Source organism: Dinoponera quadriceps, unplaced genomic scaffold (genome assembly GCF_001313825.1).
Source record: "Dinoponera quadriceps isolate SergipeBrazil2010 unplaced genomic scaffold, ASM131382v1 scaffold566, whole genome shotgun sequence".
In the NCBI taxonomy this organism is placed as follows: domain Eukaryota; kingdom Metazoa; phylum Arthropoda; class Insecta; order Hymenoptera; family Formicidae; genus Dinoponera; species Dinoponera quadriceps.
The window spans coordinates 3,427,828-3,450,232 of record NW_014555972.1 but is presented as its reverse complement, the minus strand read 5'-3'; the positions used below and the strand labels follow the sequence as shown (position 1 = coordinate 3,450,232).

The 22,405-nt window shown below is 47.0% G+C and overlaps 3 protein-coding genes across 3 annotated transcripts in view; 1 reads left to right on the top strand and 2 right to left on the bottom strand.

Annotated features, from left to right (window-relative positions):
- Window positions 1–216: 216 nt before the first annotated feature.
- Window positions 217–5,804, top strand: LOC106746295 (puromycin-sensitive aminopeptidase). The gene is made up of 4 exons (XM_014622735.1): window positions 217–637; window positions 1,293–1,537; window positions 1,683–1,833; window positions 2,103–5,804. Exons 1-4 carry the CDS (start codon window positions 332–334, stop codon window positions 4,182–4,184), a joined length of 2,784 nt encoding a protein of 927 aa, XP_014478221.1. The 5' UTR covers window positions 217–331; the 3' UTR covers window positions 4,185–5,804.
- Window positions 5,805–8,242: 2,438 nt separating this feature from the next.
- On the bottom strand, window positions 8,243–10,557 carry LOC106746298 (DNA-binding protein inhibitor ID-2). Its single transcript, XM_014622740.1, has one exon. The coding sequence runs from the start codon at window positions 10,008–10,010 to the stop codon at window positions 9,621–9,623; it is 390 nt and encodes a 129-aa protein (XP_014478226.1). The 5' UTR covers window positions 10,011–10,557; the 3' UTR covers window positions 8,243–9,620.
- A 136-nt stretch (window positions 10,558–10,693) lies between these two features.
- Window positions 10,694–22,405, bottom strand: part of LOC106746297 — a 23,054-nt gene continuing 11,342 nt past the window's right edge. Inside the window, exons 3-5 of the mRNA XM_014622739.1 lie at window positions 15,482–15,581; window positions 14,943–14,992; window positions 10,694–10,767 (exon numbers count right to left, since the gene is read on the bottom strand). Of these exons, the coding sequence (XP_014478225.1) occupies window positions 10,727–10,767; window positions 14,943–14,992; window positions 15,482–15,581 (191 nt within the window). The 3' untranslated portion in view covers window positions 10,694–10,726. The remainder of the gene's footprint in view (window positions 10,768–14,942; window positions 14,993–15,481; window positions 15,582–22,405) is intronic.

The window sequence follows — 22,405 nt, the reverse complement described above, 5'->3', positions numbered from 1 at the left end:
ATGTAACAATTGACCGTGATTGGCCAATTTCTCGCGATAGTGCGGCTAATGTGGAACGGTCTTGACAGGACTCTAATCGTAGGATATGTGGATGTCTAGACGGAAACTGCGCGTTCACATCTGGTTTATTCTTTTTAGTTGCACTGCTGAACTTGTTGTTCGATAAGTTGAAATGAGAAAACATATACTTCAATTTATCGCGATGGTTCAGCAGGGCAGTTAAAAAGAACAGGCCAATCGGCGGATTCCGCGTCGCGTCCGATGGCGTGCCATCTAGTCGTTCCACGCGTTCGTGATTGCACTTCTGATTCGCCCGTCTGCGTCTCTGGCCATGTTCTCGCGCGCCGTTGCACGTGTAGGTGTACGCTTTGTGAGTCAGCAAAAAGGGAAGGGAGTCGGTGATAATTCGTTGCAGCGGCTGTTACTGGTGAACGTTTACGTTGGGAACGGCAAACAGGCCGCGCGTTACAGCACGAACGAAGTCGCGAGCGAGTGGAGCCGAGCGACGATGTCGAGCGATGAGAAGAAGCCGTTCCGCCGTCTGCCGACGACCGTGCGTCCCCATCACTATTTGATTTCGCTGACGCCGAACTTCGCCAATTTTGTCTTCGACGGCACGGAGAAGGTGTACATTGACGTAAGTTCGGCCGCTCGCTCGACCACCTCCGCATCGTCTTCATCTGTTTCATTCGGCGACGACTGCGAACCGAACGGCAGGAGAAAGCGCCGCTAACCATATGGCGAACATAACCAAGAAACTCGGCGCTTCTTCGCGAGTTGTTTGATTAGCGTCTAGATTTGATTAGACACATACGCGATAGCCACACATATATAGATATATATGTGCACACACACACAACACACACGCGCGCGGTCTTATCTCGTAATTACAGGCAATTATGGCCTATATCTTTCGACTATTTGCTTAGTAATTACGAGATTGTGCAATGATACTTGTTTTTAAGGTATCTGTCTCTCATGTTAGAGTTTTTGACAGTATCTTCCCGTTATCTTTGAAATAAGGTGATTGTTGGACTTTATTTTTGGATTCTTTATTTCTTAGTTACTAAGTGAAATTCTAATCGATTGTTCTTTTTTCTTATTTTTGAAATTGTGTGATGATATTTGTTTAAGATATCTGTCTCTTATCTTATCTATGTTAAGCTTCTGATAATATTTTTCCGTTATCTTTGAAATAAGATGATCATTGGATTATATTTTTTTATTCTTTAATTCTTAATTACCGAGTGAACTTTTAATCGATTGTTCTTTATTATTTTTGGTGGATACAGGTGACCTGCCAAACCAACACTGTTGTCTTAAATTCGTTAGAAATTAATATAAAGAGTGCAACGTTCAATGGGGAAGATGGTAAAGTCATCCCCGCCGATAAAATCGAGTTGTCAGCGTCGGAAGAAACAGCCACTCTGGTATTTCCTGAAAATCTACCCCTTGGTAACAGTGGATACTTGAGTTTAGACTTTGTGGGTGAAATCAATGACAAGATGAAAGGCTTCTATAGAAGCAAATATTGCAAGTAAGAGTGTAATTTGTAATACTCTGTAGCGTACTCTGTAATACTCTGCGACGTTTTTCATTCTAAATTCTGATTGAATTGTTTTTCCTAACGATAAGAATTAATTGGAATTTTTTCGTACAATATAGGATTTTTGTGCTTTCAGAGACGATGGCACCATTGAACATGCAGCTGTTACTCAGTTTGAACCAACAGACGCTAGACGTTGTTTCCCATGTTGGGATGAACCAGCACTCAAAGCTACATTTGACATTGCTCTTAAAGTACCAGTTGGTCTCACAGCACTTTCCAATATGGTAAGCAGCACTCTGTATTTGAGATATTTTTCTCCCCTTATTTTTCTTCTGTTAATATTTAAAATTAGGATACGCAAAAATTGTGTTAAATTGATATATAGGGTGTCCCAGTATAAGCAAGGGAACATTAAAATATCTCGGGGGGCCTAAATATGGGGATCTTAAAAGCAAATGAAGGAAATGATCATAAAAAAATTTCCCTTCTACGATATTCTTTTTCCGAAATCATGAAATTCGCGATCTTGAATCATACCTGGCCTTATTTTCAGCCGGTGAAAAGCAAAGTTACAGAAGGCAACCACGACGTATTGACTTTCGAGAGGACGCCAATTATGTCGACGTACTTAGTGGCAGTGGTGGTGGGCGAGTTTGATTACATAGAGGACAAGTCTAGTGACGGTGTGTTAGTTCGGGTTTACGTACCCAAGTCTAAGAAGGAGCAGGGCCAGTTCGCACTAGAGGTGGCGACCAAGGTCCTGCCCTACTACAAAACCTACTTCGGCATAGCGTACCCCCTGCCGAAGATCGATCTCATCGCGATCTCCGATTTCTCGTCCGGTGCTATGGAGAACTGGGGTCTGGTGACGTATCGCGAGACCTGCCTGCTCGTAGATCCGCAAAACACGTCGGCGGTGCGCAAACAGTGGATCGCGTTGATAGTAGCGCACGAGCTGGCGCATCAGTGGTTCGGTAATCTCGTCACGATGGAGTGGTGGACGCACCTGTGGCTGAACGAAGGCTACGCGTCGTTCGTCGAGTTCCTCTGCGTCGCGCATCTCTTCCCGGAGTACGACATCTGGACGCAGTTCGTAACGGACACGCACATCCGAGCACTGGAGCTGGATGCCCTGAAGAACAGCCATCCGATCGAGGTGCCCGTCGGCCATCCGTCGGAGATCGACGAGATCTTCGACGACATATCGTATCACAAGGGAGCCTCCGTCATTCGCATGTTGCACGCGTACATAGGTGACGACGACTTCAGGAAGGGCATGAACCTGTACTTGAAGCGGCACAGCTACGCGAACGCGGAGACCGAGGACCTCTGGGCCGCGTTGGAGGAGGCTAGTAACAAAGCTGTGCGCAACGTCATGTCGTCGTGGACCAAACGGCAGGGCTTTCCCATTGTCAAGGTCGATTGCAACCAAGAGGGCGATAACAGAATTTTATCGTTGTCTCAGTGCAGATTCCTGGCCGATGGCTCGATAGACACCGCGGAAGACGTGTGGATCATCCCGATCAGCGCGAGCTCGGTACAGGATCCGAACAAGACGATATTCAGCGGCATACTGGACGCTAAAACGAAGAAGTTCGTGGTCGAGAACGTTCCCAAGGACGCGTGGCTGAAGATCAATCCCGGCACCGTCGGCTTTTATCGGACTCGTTACAGTCAGTCCGCTCTGTCGCTTCTTTTGCCCGCGATCAAGGATCACACTCTGCCTCCTCTGGACAGATTGGGTCTGTTGGACGACCTTTTCGCCATGGTGCAAGCCGGTCACGCGTCCACCGTGGAGGTGTTTGAGCTCATGCAGGCGTTCCAACGTGAGGACAACTTCACGGTATGGTCCAGCATAGTGAACACCCTGAGCAAGATCGGCGTCCTGATCTCACACTTGGAATTCGAGGACTCCTTCAAGGCGTTCGGACGCAACCTGTTCCAAGACATTACCGACAGATTAGGATGGGATCCCAAGCCGAACGAGAGCCACTTGGACACGTTGCTCCGATCTCTCGTGTTAGGTCGCATGGGGGCTTGGAACGACTCGAATACTATCCAAGAGGCGAAGAGGAGGTTTGAGCTCCACGTGAACGGTGCAACGACGCTCGCCGCCGATCTACGTAGTCCGGTTTATCGTGCTGTGCTCTTAGCGGGCGACGCCAATACCTTCGAGACCATGATCAAACTGTACAAGGAAGCCGATCTTCACGAGGAGAAGGACAGAATCCTGAGAGCGCTGGGCGCGATCAAGGACGAGGCCTTGCTGATGAAGGTCCTGGACTTCGCCATGAGCGACGAGGTGCGCGCTCAGGACACCGTGTTCGCCATCATGTCCGTGGGGATGACGTACAAGGGGCGCCTCATAGCGTGGAACTTCTTCAAGGAGAACTGGAAGACGCTGCTTGACCGTTATGAGGGTGGCTTTCTGCTGGCCAGATTGGTGAAATTCACCACGGAGAACTTCGTCACTGAGGAACTTGCCAAAGACGTGGAGAACTTCTTCGAGAACCACCCGACCCCCGGCACCGAGAGAACGGTGCAGCAGAGCGTGGAGTCCATCAGACTGAACGCCGCGTGGCTAGCCAGAGACAAAGACTTGATCCGAAAGTATCTGACCTCGGAGCAAGTTTAGTAGACGCCGCGTTTCTCACGTCTCCCTCGTTACCATTAATCAGACATAATCGGAAACCGTGAGCGAAGGCGAATTTGTATTATCGCGCGGAACGTCTTACTCGGTGTTGCTTGAAGAATATTGCCGAAGCGGCGTCAATTAGGCAACAGGGACGGTCTCTCGTATACGAGATAATCTGTAATAATCCGGTACGAGTCATGTGTGTGTGCATGCTTAACGGGACTTGATGTGAATTCAATGTTGCTTTCAACATACGGTCGAGAATTCTTTTGAGAGCGAAAACGAGTGGGAGGATATATGTACCGTTTTGTATACCTGTTATACCTCACCGACGAGTCATCTTGAGCTAACGCAGCATTTTACAGTGTTCTTATACTTGCTGACTTTTGACTGGTATTGTAGATTTAGTCGTTTGTTATCGAGGGAGAATAGGATTTTTAAGCACTCGGAACGATTCTTTTTTTTTTGTTTTGTTTTGAAAAAAACAGATCTCATCGCAAACGAATACCTGCGTTGGCTCTTATTGGCCTGGTCTTTATTTCTCATTTGTTTATCAGGGAGCCTTGTATATAACTTGTACTTTAATTCTCTTTTGTCTCAATATTTTCAAGTAGGCACGTCTACGACGATCTCGAATCACTTTAATTTGTTAAAATTTCAGATATATTGCTTTTATGTCGAGAGAATGTTGTTTCGTCTAATAAATAATGATTACATTAAAATAGGGTCCGGGGTGCGATTCGGTTTAAAATACCAGTTGAAAATTAATTCCGTTTATATTGTCATTTACTCGTATATTACAATCCATTTGAGATATGTACTTCTGATTACAGAGATAAATTATGTCGACAATGTGTTCACAGTGTAAGAAAATTTACAGGATTTACTGTACGAAAGAGAACTTCTTTTTCTTTACATGCGATTGCAAAAACACATACGATCCGAATTTCAAGTCCGGTTGTGAATAGATGATGTCAAACGGGAGATAAGCAATTTCTTTTTCTAGCGCGTCAGGTCAACGCGCGTAACGTGACTTATTGTTTAACGGAGTAATTAAGAAAGCGACTTAAGAAAGAACCGTCTTGGAGAGTACATAATTAAGGGCTTGCGAGTTGGTGTTGAGTAGTGATTGCCATCTCTGACGATTGGACAGAGGTGTCGTCGACACTTCTCAATTAACTTGCGAACGTCACGAAGACGCTTAGAAAATTTCTTATATTTTTTGAAACGTCGAGCGTTTCGAACGAAGGATATCTTTCTTATTAAATTGTTTTAAGTGACGTAAAGACGTCTAATAAAATTTCCAAAATTTTCCAGGCCGTCTTTGTATGTCTCATGGACGTTCTCCTAATTTATTGAGAATCCTCTTTAGGCATTTCTCGGATTTCTTGGATTTTTGTGTTACTTGAGTCACTGCGTTATTATTGATAATAAACAAAAGAGAACTGATAACAAACTGCGTGTATTACTTTCGCCTCGTCATCAGTGATGCCTCATAAACGGCTCCACCCACAAATCAGCACCAGCTTCCAAGTCCTGTACATAACTTATTATTATGTAATCCATTAACATGTACAAATTACAATCTATATAATATAGACGATGAGATTGTTTATGTGAGATATTGGTGTTAAACGCAGTACACGTGCCATAATCATTTCGGACATCGGCCGTCTCCCTTTCGCTCGTATCAGAAGAAAGTAGCCACTTCCGACTTTGTCGCCGTAAATTAGGGACCTGAAGACCCTTCATCAATTTTGGTATCCCTCCGTCATAAGTCATCTTTCACAATACGTTCATCTTGTTAACGATCTTCTCATCTCTATAATTTCTTGTAACTATATATTCTTTCGGTGCTTTCCTTTACATCCGTGCATGACACTGATCATTCCTAGATATCGATTTTACAATTTGCTCAAGACGAACCTTAAAATTGCATTGGCGATATCGCGAGGCGCGGTGGTTATCACAGTAAAAAAGAAGACGGTATTGAATATCTTTTGTAAGCGTACGTTTAATACATTAAAGTTTGATGGTAAACACTCGCTGTGTGCGCAGTTACTTTCAACCCCTTCGCATGTAGAGAAAACTTCTGTAACCCGGCAGGAATTATACATCACATATACAGTGTGCCAATAAAAAAAAGAAGACGGACTCGCGTGCTGCGAGAAACCGCTGCGACGTTTTCCATCGTCACGAGTCGCGATTCCCCCATAAATCGATTTGGTGGCGGCACGTGCCGAAACGAGGAAGGAGGATGAACCCGGTAGTGAGTCAGCCTTCATTTCCATTATCAGCGTGGCGTTCACCATCAGCAAGCGGTCGGTCGTCAACGAATAGTCCGCTACCCTCATGTCGGAAAAGAGGCTTTCGTTCTCTCTTCCCTCTTCTCTTCATCGCATCGCTACCTAATACGAACGTCTGAAATGATTCGAAGTCGTGGCCAAGAGAGAACCTATCTTGTTAGGTACCTCTTGATTGAAATGGTACGCTTACTTATCTCAAGATTAAGTTTGAACGCAAAGTCACGTTTTGATCCCCGGGTGCGGCGTTGTGATCTCTGGATCACGAAGTATACGACTGAATCTTACTGCGAAGCTTCGGCGATTGTGTATACGCGGAACTGGATAGGTTCATATTAGTTCGAATATTTACGTCAGCTTCATATCAGATACGAGAACTTCCGCTTCGTCTCGCTTCTTGAAACTTCAACCGATAGTAAGAACTACCGGCACGATAATTTCGATAGGAATTGTCAGTGCAAGGTACTATGATCATTACTATTTTTGCCTCATAGCACCGGTAGATTGCTTTCTTTTAAACTGCCGATATCGCACGGTATTATTAGGTATTATTACCTGGAGATACCGTTATGTACCGCGTTCGTTCTATTTATAGCTCAGTTTTCCACCGTCGTTCGCTTTTCTTCTCTCCTTCCCACAATACACGGGTATGCAGCATCTGTTTCGTCTCTAACACGGTGAAAAGATCTGAGAGACACTTTTGATTTTTCTCATGCGAAATGCCTCCAGTTGGAATACAATGCAATAAAGCGGAAAAGGACTAGGCATTCGAGATTTTACAGCGAACGCCGGCGAACATTTCCGGATAAAGGGGTTTATACGCGCTAATGTTATTGATGGATGCTCTTAGAGGATTGTTCGAATCCTCCAAGGTAATAAATGCATCCCACTCACTCACTCACTCAGCCGACCATATCGAGGGGAGTGAAAAGCGAATACGAGCTACCCAAGGAGGAGAATGAGGGGATCGAGGAGAGAGAAAGAGGGGGGTGAGGGGAGCGGAAGAAGAGAGAGAGAGAGCCAAGGGACACGGTTCCCGTGGGTATATCCCGGACCGAGCGTTCCCAGGAACGCGCACGTGACCCGCGCCAGAGAAGACGATCAATACGGACTTTGCGAACTCCTACACCCCGCCGGAACGACGTGTCGCCCTTGTACAGTTCGCACACATCCTTCGCCGACGAGACTGATGGCGATGGCGAACGGCCACCCCTCTTCGCACGTGTGCGTAGATTGTTGCGCGCACGTGCGCCTATTTAGTCTCCCTCGCCCGCCACCCTCGTCCTTCCGTTCACGATATCGCCGAATCCTCGCGGATTTATGGCCCTCGGCAACGGTGCAGCCGGGAGGCACTGCGGCCGGGCTGTATCGTTCGCTTTTTGTGCTGTATTTTTTTTTGCTTCACGGACGATGATGGCTGAATTCGATTCTTGTTGAATGTTGCCCTTAGAATTTTTGGCAGCTGCGACGGTTCTATGCCTAATAACGTAGGTTTCTTATTCAACTCTTCGATTATCGTTTAAAATAAAATGACGATGACGAATATTTGTACCTTGAAAATAATCACATATCGAGAGCGCTCGTCGTATTGGTTCGATTTTCAGCGACGATTCTCTCATAGTTCAACTTGATTGAGAAGAAATACAAGTCGGTGACTGAGAGTGATCGTGAATGTGTTTCAGAATCACATATATATGATAGATGGTGGATGGGATATGCTGTGCTTCATCAGAAAGAAACAAATTCATGGTCATGTAACTTATAGACACAGTTTGCGTTTATTTCGTGTACGTACGTGTTGTGTGTGTGTACCGTGTGCGAGTGTCGTATCACGCCCGCGCAATGATGTACTTACAGCCTTTCAGTCTTTGCAAATATACAATAGTTACGCGGGCTGGGGAATCGGGGAAGAGAGTTAGCCTTTCCTAAATTATAACATAAGGGGCTATGGGATAACGATACAATAATCATACAATAATGAAAGATACCAGCGATACGGTAAATAAACGGGGCGTCGAAAGACCAGCCGGGTGTGATCTCGGTGAGTCTGATTCGCCGAGAAAGATCGGAAATCTCGCACCGTGTCAACGTATTTTCCGGGTAAACGCGAACCCGGAGCACGCGTTCTCTTCGGCATCGGGATCCTCGGCTCACCGCTGTTACACGCACCTGCTTTCGATTCCTCGAAATAAATTTCTCTCTGCGCTATCTACAAATTGCTCCAACTGCCACCGACTGTCGACGACGGAGCGTTTTCCAAGAGAGACCGTGCAAGAAAAGGCGATCGATCGGCGACCAGTTGGGCGGGGCGCCGTAATGATTCGAGTGTAACAAACGTTTCAGAGAGAGAAGAAGAGAGAGAGAAAGAGAGTACTTTTTCTCTCTCTCTCTCTTTCTCTCTTTCCACTTCTCGACACGACGCATCCTCGTAAAACCGCGAGAGCAGTTCGCGTGGATGATCGATGAGGTCCTAAAGTGCACGCCGGCGGTCGCGACGATGAAAATTCGAGCCGAATCGCCGCTGCGAGAGATGTCTCGTCGGAAAACTTATACCGATCGCAACTTCCCCGTCGTGTTTTTCTTTTTTTTTTTTTTACAGACTACCTTTCGCAAAGAACGAAACCCTCACGAAACAGGCACGAGTGTCCCGATCTCTCGAGACGAGACATCGCGGCCACGTCGGAACGATAAAGGTTTTACGAGGAGGAGGAGGGAGAAAAGGGAATGGAGACAGGAAGGAAGGGAGGTCGTGCCGGATCCGTATAACCGGTGAAAGAGATCTCACGAGGAATGCGATGAGCCTATGTACAAGTGTATTTACAAATTCTCCTCGCGCGCAGGAAGAGAGGGACGTCGGGGTCTCGCGCTTCCTTCTTCATCACCGTCATCTTCTCCCCGGGTGCGAACACCATCGTCAGCGGACTCCCGTTTATCCCTCCCCCTCTCCTCCCTTCGAACGTTCAATCCCCTGTCGCTGGAAAATAATGACGTCGTGGTTCTCAAGTCCGCGCGACCGGGAGGGGCAGTTCTTCGAAGACGAGCGGGACGATCGTCGCGAAAGCTGCCGGGGTCAGCCCACGAGAAGGATGGTGACCTCTTGCACGCGACCTCAGTGCTCGCTCCTGCCGACAGGTCACCGCTCGGCGATGGTCGCTGCGGCGGCGATGGACGTCGTCGTCGTGGCGGTCGAGGCAGCGGTGGTGATGACCGCGGCGTTCAGCAGCGGCTGCAGCGGCTGCCTCGACGACTGCGTTGTCTTCGTGTCCTGGTGCGCGGCGTTCGTCTCTTCCAGGGCGGTCTGCAAGTCGCAGATGTACTCGATCACCCTCTGGATCACCTCGAGCTTCGACAGCTTCCGCTTGCGCGGCATGTCCGGCACCAGCGAGCGCAGCTTGGTCAAGTACGCGGCCACCTCCTCGGCCTCCAGGTCGCGCCGTGTGCCGCCGATCCCCAGGCCGTTGTGCAGGACGCCGCGATTGGGCGGCACTCGGCCACCCACCGGACTCACCACCATCGCCTTCATCGCTGCTACCTCACCGAATCCCCGGAGTCAGTCAGCGGCCGAGTCGATCAATTCGGGTGGCTCGTTCTCCCTCTCTCTTTCTCCTCTCGCGACACCCTCTCGACGAGTCTCGCGCGAGAGCACACGCTGCGTGATCGCTCGACGGACGACAAGTCCGTGCGCGCACACACAACACACACGCACACACACACGCACGTATCCGGTGTGTGTCCTATCGATCGTAGGAGCTGTCGATGTCAGCGTTTATCGGACTGAAGGGTTGAAGAAGGAGCGGGAGTAGCGGTAGGTAAGAGAGGATGCTCTCCTTTCTTTCTTTGCTGATTGAGCGTGGGTGTGTTTCTCTCCCGTCTTGATTCGATGATACGGAATCACGTGCGTCACACACAGTACTCGACGAGCGTGTATCACGTCGCACTAACTAGTCGCATCCTCGGGCTGAAAGTACGTCCGTGTGCGGCGACACTGCTCGAACGTAGTGCGGACTGACTACAGGACTGGCCTACGCACCGATCACGATCGCTTGACGGATCGAAGCAGACTGGCCTCCGCCCCTCACCTGCGACCTTTTATAGCCTTCCCCGGTCCCTCTCCGCGCGTACCCCCCGAGACGCTCCCACCAGTCGTACGGCGCAATCGCTGCCTGAGTGGAGTAGCGACGGCTGCGAGCGACGCGCGAACTCCTCCACCGCGCGACCCATTTTCGCTTTCTTCGCGCGTTAATGCGCGATCGTCCGGAGCTTGTTATTTCGCCGCTTCCCTAACGCGGAGAGTTTTTTCTTCTCGTTAATGTCCCTTGAAAAGTTCACTCTCCCAGACAGCACGCAATATTTATAAGATATTTGGAAAATGTAGATATTCAATATTTAGCAAGTATCCAAGTGTTCGGGAAAGTCAGATGTAAAAAAGATTATGATAAATATTCAAAAATATTTGTGATTATGTATTACATATTTTTCGATATTTTAAAAATCTTTTATAAACAGTATGTGCTGTAACCGAAGGAATTGTTTACCGTCCTTTAACGTTCATTTCAGATGGAAAGAAATTCGAATACCAACTCGAATTCCAACAATCGTGTATACCATATATACCACAGAAAAAAGTATTAAATTCAAGTAACTAATTACTTCGATGCTCCTTAGAAAATTTTGGCTTAAATAAATTTTACTCGGATCAGGCAAATATTACTTGACCCAAGTAAACATCTGCTAAGATGTATTGGAGTAATTATTTATTCGAATTCAACACATTTTTTTTCTACGTATCGGCCGAGAAAACAAACGCGATTAAGATAAAATCGCCATCCTATAGGAATCGTGAGCAAGAAACTATTGATAACTAAAGCAGAAATAAAATTGTTCCAATCAAGATCGACACAGAAGAGAGCGTCGAAGCGGCGTGTGAACAAATTGCAGCGTCGAATCCCGTTCGAAGCTATCAGTAGTCGGGGGTGTTTGACGACTATGCGACTGGCGGCGTCGGTGGAACACGAAGGGAGTGTAAAGGTAGGAGAGCGAGGGGAAAGCAACCATTGTTGAACGTCCGGCGGCGCCAGCCACTAGCCATCACGGCTACCACCACGTAGACCGTCACTAACACCGTAACACGCGGGCCGACCACCACCGTCCGAGGCTCGCGCTCGATGTACGGCGATCGTTCGCTAACCTGTGCACCATGATTCCGGCTGCAATTTTCTGCAGCGGCCGAATAAATCCGCGTGCGCGTACCCGCGCTTGTTTACGAATGGCTCGCGGAGACCGCAATTACATTACGGGACACGATTGTAAGTTTGTAAATGCGTCGGTTTCGGAGCATGGGACGCGCTTGATACGCAGAGAGCTCGCGGTAAATCGCGTTTTGCGATAAAACGTTGTTGCGACAACGTGTTCTCTGCGCGCCACAAAAGAGAGGACAATTGAGAGAAAGAAAAAGAGGGAGGGAGGAGAAGGGAGAGAGAGAGAGAGAGAGAAAACAGCTATGTCTCGCGGTCGTACTTTTAGTCGATAAAAAGATAAAAGATCAAATTTTCATTCGGGACGGACAGTGGAGAATCGTAGGTATCGTCGGGAATGGAAAATTGCTGTGATTTACGTGAGTTGTTTACCTCCTCCGTAGCCGATTCCGCCGAAGAGGATAATTCCTTCGCGGCGGTATAAAATAAATATGGATTTCTTACCTTTCTCCGCGAACCTCACGTGAATTTATCGTGCATATCTGAATATCGAATATGAAAGGTAATGGCATGTTTCCGCACGGTTGCATTATCATTACCGGATATCTTTGATATTTTCCGAAGAATATCGTGTTTGGGGGGAATGTATAAATTCGCGTGGCCGTGAATCACGCGAGAAACACCGCGAGCAATTGTCAAAGATGCCACGTGTTCACCTCGCTTCAACCACAATTATTATTTCATAGGCACGTTTTCTCGAACGAAGGAACGTCTGCCTGCTTTTTGCATTACCGATTCCACCGTCGCCTCCTGACAGCCTCCTTGCTAAACTATCCTGCATAATTCGTGCGTTTATATTCGAGCTACCGCGCGAAAATAATGTCACTGGAATTTAAATGAACATTTACTTCTGTGAAACAGCAACAAACCTTATATTTCATAAATAAATTTTGAACTCTTTTTTTCCGCGTGCGCGTTTTCTCAACGCGAATAATAACCCGCGTTCTCGAGGTGACGATGTCGTCGTCCTGATTGTACCATATTTCTTATAACCACCATATTTTCTGCATCTCGCGTTTGCTCGCGCACGGCAATTGCCGAGTCTCGTTACCGGTCAGGACAAGACAGCCCACCCGATGTCCTGCGCAACGAGTTGAAAAAGGAGGAACGGAAGAGGGGGAAAAAAGGAGAAGAAAAAAAGAGGTGAGTCGATAGGAGAGGAGAGAGAGAGCCGGCCGGAATAGCGGCGACACGCTTCGTAGAATTTCCAGGCGACGCTCCGGCACGCTCTCGAGGAAACGAGCAGCCTATGAAATAATTGAGGGCAGCGGGGTAGACCCGCGGAATCATTGACAACCGCTCGCGGTGCTTCTCGCGCGATCCTCGCCGCAGCTGCGCGAAAGCTACGCGAAACTACGACGAACTTGGCGAACCGCGCAAGCCTCATCGGCGATCGTGTGCGTCAACGGTGCGATAAGTCGACCCTCTCGCACAGCGGCCGCCAGAAATAAACCACTATATTTATTAAAGGAAGTTACAATTATAATTGCGCGAGATATAGTTACAATGTAGCGCTGCTAAAATTTTGCGATCGGCGAGAGCGCCGTTCTGTGAGTGTTGAATCGATTCGACGGATTGACAGCCATATGTCTAAAGAACATTTTTCAGACGTCCTTTAAACATATGCGTTGTTTGGACGCGTAAATTTTCCAAACAGAATCTGCAATTACTTCGAGAAATCCGGATCCTCCAATCAGATCCCAAGAAACGTTCTATGCGGGATCTCACGACTCCCGCATTCCCGAGTTTACACCTGTCGTCTTGCTCTTTAACGAATCCAGGCCCATGTTGGTTTCGATAGCGATTTTCGATAGCTTCCTCCACCCGCAGCCCCAATGCAAACGGATTTTACTTCAAAGGCGGCGAATGCGGGAAAATGCGGCCGAAAGAAACGAATGCGCGGACCCGGTCTTTCAACTGCGTTTGCGCAAGTCTTGTATAGACGACAGAGAGAGAGAGAGAGAGAGAGCGGGGTCAAAGTAAACGGAAAACGTGACGTTTATCGCTTCCTCAATCTACCCGATCCACTTGAAAGAAAATCCATCGGGCGAAACAAGCTATCTCGCGGGAAACCCGCCGACTTATTTGTCCAATATCGCGGTGCGAGGGACGTCATTCTACACGTGCGACACACTTCCTTGCGTTCGCGATAACACGTTCTTTCCACGCGTCGACGGTACCGATAATCGCATCCGTCGCCGCGACGCTCACCGGCTCGACGAAAAAGCCGGCGCGTCTCTCATTTATTTATTTATAAAGCGTAATTGATCGCGAACCAGATGCACGGAGCCGACGGTGGGACGAGGCGAAAGAGATAAAAGACACGCATGAGAAATTACGTTATTTACGGTATTTCCGATTACTCGAGCTTCGGTCCGCGCTTTCGAACGATCAATCGATCCGATGGAGGTCAGTCGGTGTCAACGGAGACCAGTCGACGAGTATCATCAACGTGTTTACGCGGTCGAGAAAAAAAAAACGCATTATCACGCGCGACGATCGCTACTCGGAATGGCGCGAGGCGACACGCCGGTGACACGTTTCAACGCATAATTTCGCAATGTCGACCGACGACGGAGGTGTTCCGTTTCGAGAGTGCGAGCTCGATGAGAGAGGAGAATACCGTGGAAAATTACAGGGAATATAACCGAACGGGAGAGAGAGAAAGAGACGCTCGTGAGAGACTCCGGGCACTTGCGCGGTTACATACCTGAGCAACCGGATCTTATTGACTCCTTGATCCCCGTGTTTAAGAAATGGAGTTCCCTTGACCCGGGAATAAATAAACTGAGGAAACCGACGTGGCCGCGCGCTATCGCCGTTGCGGCGATAGAGAGTTTACTGGTACTTTTCATTGAGATCCCCGCGAGCCGGCACGGTGTGAGTTACGGCTCTAGCCGTATCGTCGGTACGACCGCTCAATTAGCATCGGAAATGTTAATTATCCGCGCGAATGATCAGCTCGATTCGCAGAGATTATGCCCTGAGAATCTTTAAATCTCCGTTGTGTTTGTTCTCCAAATCTTTTTCTGATCGCGACAGTTTTCTCTCCCTCAATCCGCTTAACTTTCGTACATAGTAAAAGTTTATAACGTAATGCGAGTCGTATTGATTTTAACGAAATCTTAAAAACAAATCCACCATCTTGAATTTTTCTACCCATCACCTGAAATTTTTATCTCGATCTATCTCTTACTCACCGAGACACCGCGAACTCAAAATCGCCTGGCACATTCTCCCGCATCCAGATCTGAAACGGAAAAATATAGTTTCGCCAGTTAGTTTTAGGGATTCGATTTAACGAATACATGCAAATACACAGTAAAAAATATTCTGCACTTGTATTAAAATTGGTCTTTGTTGAAATTTTTGTATTAAATTTTTCACATACACGTGTATCAACTTAACATAATGTGTTTGTGTTATCTCAACATTTTATGCTGCGTCGATATTCAAAACACATGTGAGTGTTGAAATAACACGTCTTGAATTTCAGTGTCAATTAACGTATTAATTTTGTATCAATGTTTGACATAATATTTGCGTTACTTTTCAACATATTCATCTTGTATTGAATTAACACGAAAATTTGAGCGGAACGTATGAAATATGTTGAATTCAATAGAACATTTTTTACTTTGCGTAGACAGATTAGCTCTTTGCGGCTGAAATTTGAGTCATTCTGACGCTTATATCACAGCTTTCGACCGCAAAGAGTTAAATTGGAGGAATAACTCACCCTCGGGTCGAGCCTGTTCGGCCCGAACCGGATTCTCCGACGTCGCATTCGCATCCACCGGAACTGCATCCGCGATGAGGGCGTAAAATGTCCGTCAAATCTGAAACCAAAACACATCAATTTTCTTAATTAATTATATGGTGATAGAGAGAAATCGCTGAATCTCGACGAATCGAGAATACGGAAGTGTTCGCCACACAGGTGTACGAACTACGAGACCGTGTATTTTTCTTTTAGATCTAATCAAATTAATGTACGGTGATTACCCTGTAAATTTCACGACGCTGTCACTGCTCACGATAATCACAGTACGATAAGATCACACGCGAAGTACAGGAATTCGTCTCGCAGTGTTAACTTCCGATTAGTCGCGAACAATCGGGAATGGCGCGCGATTCGTTCACTTTCACGTCAAATATTGTTATGATCGTCGATTGCTTTGTGAACCTACGTATTATTGTGTCGAGGATCGTGAGACGCTCGCACCGAGGGCGCATGACCTTCAACGCTCTATGTCGCGCTTCAGCGAACCGTCACGTGATTATTTTTTTAATTATTTAACGCGCGTATTATATTTTAATATTATCTCGTTGTACGTTGCAATATATAATACTCAATTTATTCAAACGCATCTCGATCGGCACGGAAAAAAATTTGTCTTTTTTTGACAATTTTTTGTGCGGCTTTTCACATTCCTGTACATTGTACAACCGCTGATTGATTAAAATCTAGTTGTTACGATATAATTATATATACAAATACGCGAGTATCATAAAAAATGTCATAAATTATCAAGTTAATTGTTATTAAGTGGATCTCGACATGTTTTCGAAACTGATATCTGAAATGACCATTCGTGACCGATCGTGCTATTCCGAATCTGGCGAGACTATTCGTTATCGCGGTGTACCCAGGTGTTCCGAGCTCGATTGGTAGCGGAAGGTAACTTTGAACCGCGGGCTAAAAACCTCAAGTTACACGAGCCCATCCTCGAGTTCGTCTTGCATGAATCATCGGGGGAAGTGACTCGGCCAGATCGAGCATCCAGGTGTTCCGTTCGGTCGCACTCATCTCGCACTCGAGCCGACAAATTCTACCACACGGAAAATGAATCCTTATCGTGCGGATAAGACGTGGCCTTAATATTATCGGTACACACTACTCTCGGTTCAGACGAAACCTACCGCTCCCTGAGATAACTGCGGGATTATCGACATTTGGCATCGTTTCCTCGACTTATTTCCACGTGACTGATAAGTTTATCACCTGCACGAGTCAACTTGTGAGAAATTGCCTTGTACTTTATTTCCTCGGATATGCGATAAACAGATTCACGGATGAACGAAGAAGAAGCTTACAGTTGTGTGATTCGATGCGCGTAAATTCAATACATACATAATTTTCAATACACAAAAAGTACATTTCGTATCATTACATAAATTTTCAGTTTTTCTTTCTTACAAAAATATTGCACTTTTGCTGTGTGTAAAACGTGACACACATTTTTGAGATATGTTTAACGCCAGTAAAGCGGCGGAAAAATGTCCTCGCCGGCCGAGCACAATTGTGAAACCTCTCGATATACCTGTCAGCGTGAGATCGTATCGCTCGCAAGCTGAAATCGGTCGTTTTTCGCTCGTGTTTATCGACGTGCCGAGAACCGAGTGCGTCTCCGGTGACTCGCGGCCGAGCATTTTGTCGCGAGCGCGATTTGTCGCGGCACGCAAAGAAAGAGGAGAGACCTATAATTAGCGTTCTCGCCCCTTCCTCGAAGACCGTTCTCGAAATCGGCCCGACGACGACCACGACGAGAGATTGCGACCGGTCGGTGGAAACCGCGGCGGTGCATCTCTCCGCGCAGCTGCTGCACACGCAGCGCGCCGAGAACGGCCGAAGTGAGCCCGTAATCGTGCGCTTCCTGCTGCGTCGTATCCGTCGTGAGATAGCCTGCGTAGGTACTCACCTCTCCGTGCGCACACGCATGCCGTACACTCTCACGAAGAAATTCGCCGCGTGGAAAATCGCGAGGAAAGCCGCGCCATGAGTTAATCCCGGAATGCATCGACTTAATCCGACCGCGTTCTTACAACGCCGAGTCCGCTTCCATTCGAACGAATGCAGGCGCGCGATGAAAAATACAAGAGGATCTTGTTCCACAGGATAAGAAGAAAAACATTCGGTTGAATACGCGAAACACAATATATGTATGTACGAGACACGCTTCGTGCGTGCATGTGTGTGTGTAGGAATTCTATTTTATCATTTGTATTCTCTGCGAGTGCGTACAAGTCGTTTCGCAGCGATTTATCAATTTACGTGTACACGTATCGCCAGGGTGCAGCTGTACGCAGGCACGCACGTAAACACGCTGGCACTCCGATCACAACACGATTATCTCGATTGTAGACCGGTCGAAACGATAAATGAGATCAGATAAGTAGGAACAATTCTCCCGTTATGACGCAATCAAATTCGTCGGGATAGATGCAGCAACATAGAGAGGGGCTCGCGAGCAGCGCTTCAACAATACACGAGAAACCGAGCCGATAAACTGCCTTCAATCAAGATATCTTTTCAAGGCACGTATAGTCGCCCGTAATAAATCACTAATTCCACGCGCGGGCATGGAAGCGAATTCAAACTGACAAGATACGGATAAGGGATCAATTAAACGGCGATTTCTCTAATCTCTTTCATTTACATTTTTATATCGCCCGCCGAGATCTGGCGTTTTGAAAAAAAAAAAAGAGGGAAAGAGATAAAAAAAAAACGCATATTCGTCACGCCATTAATCCGGGATTCCGGTCGATTTTTACGGATCCAAAGAACGCGGGCTATTATTTATCGTTTCGAATCGAGTCAGCACTGGTTCTCCTTCGCCGACGAATTTTTTCCACTTCGCCTCTGCGAAGGGAGAAAGACATATAGACGGAGAAAAGGAGAGAAGGAGAAAATGAGAGAGAGAGAAGGAGGAAGACATGGGAGTGCCCCATCGAAAATTATTCCGTGGAGTGTATCTTGGCATCCGATGATTGTGCGCCAGCGGCTAGAGTGGTCTCTCGGAGTGCACGTGCGCCTTGCACGTGTTAGCTGTGGGGCGACTCTCCCGAGTCCCGACTGCCTACAAGACTGTAACATCGTAGCAGGAAAGGGGCCGGGCAGGGAGGTTGGCGAGGAGAAGAGGTGGATACGGCAGCTATAACTATACGCTCACACTTATCTCGTCGTGCGCGCTCTTTCTCCCGTTTTAACGCTTTCGTCTCGCTCCTTCTTCCTCATTATCCATCCGCCTTGCCTACGTTCGTTAAATGGAGTACCGCGACGCTAATTGCGAGTACAGCCGGGCCTCGATGCAGCGCGCCTCTCGAGAGGGAGAAGCCACCCTCATCGTGGGCGGTTTAGACATGTATGATACAAAAAGAGAGAGAGAGAGAGAGAGGACGGTAAGGATAAGAGAACAATCGAGGTGATTGCGTGGAGGCGAAGAGCGATTGTTGGGTATACGTTGAGATAGAGTTATTTTTGGTATTCTTTTCTCCGGTAGAATGATTGTAGGGTCATCATAGGTGCACGTTAGTCGCAGGTGGAAGTGATAACGCGACGGGAGGGCCTTTGTCAGATGCAGCTGGACCGCTCGAATTGCAACTAATGGAGACGTGGAAAAATCGCGGTAAAAACGCGTACGACAGCTGAGCGAGAGTTGAGAAAAATTCGCAGAACGGTTGCGAGTCGTTCTCGGCGACGACGGGCCGGACGATGAAACTGCAAATGGCAAAACGGAGACAGAAATCACGGGCCGTGGAGGCGAGCGGATCCACTATTTGCGCAGCTGTTCAAACGGCTCGCACCGCGAAAATACTACCTCGTCATCCGTTTTTAAAATACCCGGAGTCCTCGGAACGGCGGACGTGCATGCACACTGCAGCCGAGGACTCCGCGGCGAGTCATTAACGGGCCCGTCTTGACCCGTTTCCGCCGAGGTGCGCCGTCGTTTGTTCTCGTCGCCGTCGCCGTCATCGTCATCGTGGCCGCAATCTAGAGCGCACCGCCGCCAGATCGGTGTTATCCGCCTATTTCGCAACTTTCACAGGAAGCGGCCGTCTAGAATTCCACGCCGCGTACACATCGCGAAGAATGTGTTTCGCGCGAAGGTGAGAAACTTCGAGTTAACTGCGCGCGAGCGCGGTTTAATGACTCTCGAAATTACACACCGGATTGTGATAACTACAATGTTGCGAAAGAAAGAAGCCGACGTCCGTTTTGCCTCGATTTTCAGTCGCAGAAGCGTAGAGATTCGCCAACACTTCAGAATCTGAAAACTTTCTCACCTCGATCGTATCTTGACCTTCAAACTGGAAGGTTTCTATACTGCAAATCCAAGTGTATTATTTTAGATGAGGCTTTTTTTTACATATTTCTTGTCATTTTAAATCATGTCATTTAACACGATTGGACGTGTTAACTTATAACTCAACACGACTAAACGTTTTTAAATGACGTAACTTAAAACGGCAAGAAACATGTAAAAAAAACGTCAGTCAAATGTGTCATTTTTAGACGTTTATGCGTGCAAAAATAACACACTTGAATTTGCCTGGTACGACTGTACAGTGAAGAACGGACATGGGCAGGTCCTTATTATTTTAGGACGAGACAAATAATACTAGTCAACAAACTTTTTGTCTGTGTTTGGTATCTTTTAGCTTTATTTGCTTTAAAATGCATTTTAAAGCGAAAAGTTGATACGTGACATTAACAAAATATGGGTAAAAAATTTGCTGTCGAGATGTGGGGAAAAAATGTGTTACAACGTCATGAAAATCTTCAAAATTGACGTTTTTCGCCTTCTCGACGCCATTTTTCTCAAAATTGTGACCCTAAATTTGGACAATAGATTCATGTGCAGCAGGCGAAAATCATTCGGGAACACCTATTCTCATTCCGGATATGGAAATCTTGTTGACCAATATAATTGCTCGAAATTTACCGTAACGTTCCGAAAGGCTGGAAAAGGAGCGGATCAGACCGAGAGGAGGAGCGAGATATTTTCTTCAATCTCCGAGAGGGGCTGCACGCAAAGCTTCGCCGAGAGGAGATATTAATCCGCATTTCGTGGTAGCCCAGATTCGGGCGGAGTTACGAAAAATCCACCGCGGTATTTCTCAGCTACCCCGGCCGGAACGTCTCGTCTAAGCTCGGCGGTGCACAATGCGCGCGGTATTAACCCATATACACGGTTTTCGGCAAACATCGTGAAAGCGGCGAGCTGCAGGTAATAGGAGCGTGTCGCGAAATACGGCGGCCTCGGAACATGTAAATACGGAGAGCCCGGCTCGAATATGACCCAGGCAAATATCTCCGAGCTTTGGGAAGTTTTTCACTCCCTTACGGGATAGAGATATCGAGAAAAGATTCGATACGTTGGGACACTCTAAGGAGAAATATTGCCACGTCGAGAGCGATCGTGTGTGGAGCTGTTGGAGAAAAACGTTGAACTTTAAAGTGGCGAACATTGTTTCATCCTGATAGCCGTCCCGACGAATAACCGATCCCTTATCGATTACGGCAGTCACCCCTGTAACCCTTGTCACCATAATTCTCCGCAACGAGCTTGCGGCTCGTGTTCCAAAACTCGTCGAGTCGTGAAAAAGTCCAGAAATGCGCCAGCCACCCAAGAGAGAGAGAGTTATTCGAAACCGCTTTTCGTCCGACTCGTAAGACAGCGTCAAGTACAAAGGTTTCTCTGTTCCTTCAAGATCGTTTCTCTTTCACTTTTCCCTCCGTAAGGTTCTGGGGGATTCATTTATCAATTACGATATTCAGTTTCTCTAGCTTCCCCGGCCTCCTTCATTTTTACGAGTTACGATATCTGTACCTCGGAGGAAAAAGGCAGCGATGTCTGGTTACGAAAATCGTGTGGAATTTATAAACTGTGGAATTCCGGAATTCTAGAAATGTTTCCCACCGCTAATTTCGTCCCTCGATTTTGGAGATATTAGTTTTTTATATCTAAAAATCAAGGTTGGGTAAAGTAACTTAAGTTAGAAGTTAGTTATGTGAAACTATATATGCGTATAAGCCAAATCTATCCTTCTTCTAAATTATATATATATAGTTTTGCATAATTAAATATTAACTTTAATAGTCTTTAATTTAACTTTAACTTAACTTTTAATTAGTTAGTTTTCTTAGGTTGTTTTTAACTTAACTAAATAAATTGTACAGGCCATTAACTTCTAACTCAACTTCAAAAAAGAAGTTGACCAAACTCTGCTAAAAACTGAAGATACAGTCCGCTTTTCGTTTTACCGCGAGAGATACGGATACAATATTTTAACAAGCTCGCATCGATAAACTTCTCGCGCTCAGGCGCTGTTTCAAGGTACTGATTCCCGAAGGTATTGAAATCTCGCCCGCGGGCACAAGGTAATCTTCACGAAGTAACGCGGGAAGATATATAAAGGAGCGGACAAGAAGAAAGGACGGGTAAAAAAAGAAGGAGGAAACGGCTCGCGCACTCACGGCAGCGGCGGCGACGGCCGCGGTGAGGAGGAAGAGAAGCGGGAGAAAGATCAAGAAAAAGAGAAAGAGTGAGAGACAGGTAAGAGGCGCGCTCGCAAAGGTGACCGAAGCTAGCTGGCCTGGTCGGTTTGGCCCCGTGGGAACGCGTTGGTGGCCAGCTGCACTGATTGCCGTGAGAGGACGTGACGTAGCGTCGTCGAGGAGCGTATACACATACACCACGAAAGTGTTTACATATTATATATATGTACATATACTCACGTTCCATGCGCACAAACGCACGCACGCATACATACGCAAACGTCAAACGTGCGCCCGCACTTGCGCTTGCGTGCCGTAATTGGCGATGGTAGTGGTAGACGACGAAGTCGCAACGGTGGGACCCGTAGGGGGTTGGGTACC

Bases quoted from the DNA above. Each gene is read 5' to 3' on its own strand.
- LOC106746295 (XM_014622735.1), top strand. From the start codon at position 332: ATGTTCTCGCGCGCCGTTGCACGTGTAGGTGTACGCTTTGTGAGTCAG. The intron at 1,538-1,682 runs GTAAGAGTGTAA...TTGTGCTTTCAG, and splicing joins TATAGAAGCAAATATTGCAA to AGACGATGGCACCATTGAAC. The intron at 1,834-2,102 runs GTAAGCAGCACT...CCTTATTTTCAG, and splicing joins TCACAGCACTTTCCAATATG to CCGGTGAAAAGCAAAGTTAC.
- LOC106746298 (XM_014622740.1), bottom strand. From the start codon at position 10,010: ATGAAGGCGATGGTGGTGAGTCCGGTGGGTGGCCGAGTGCCGCCCAAT.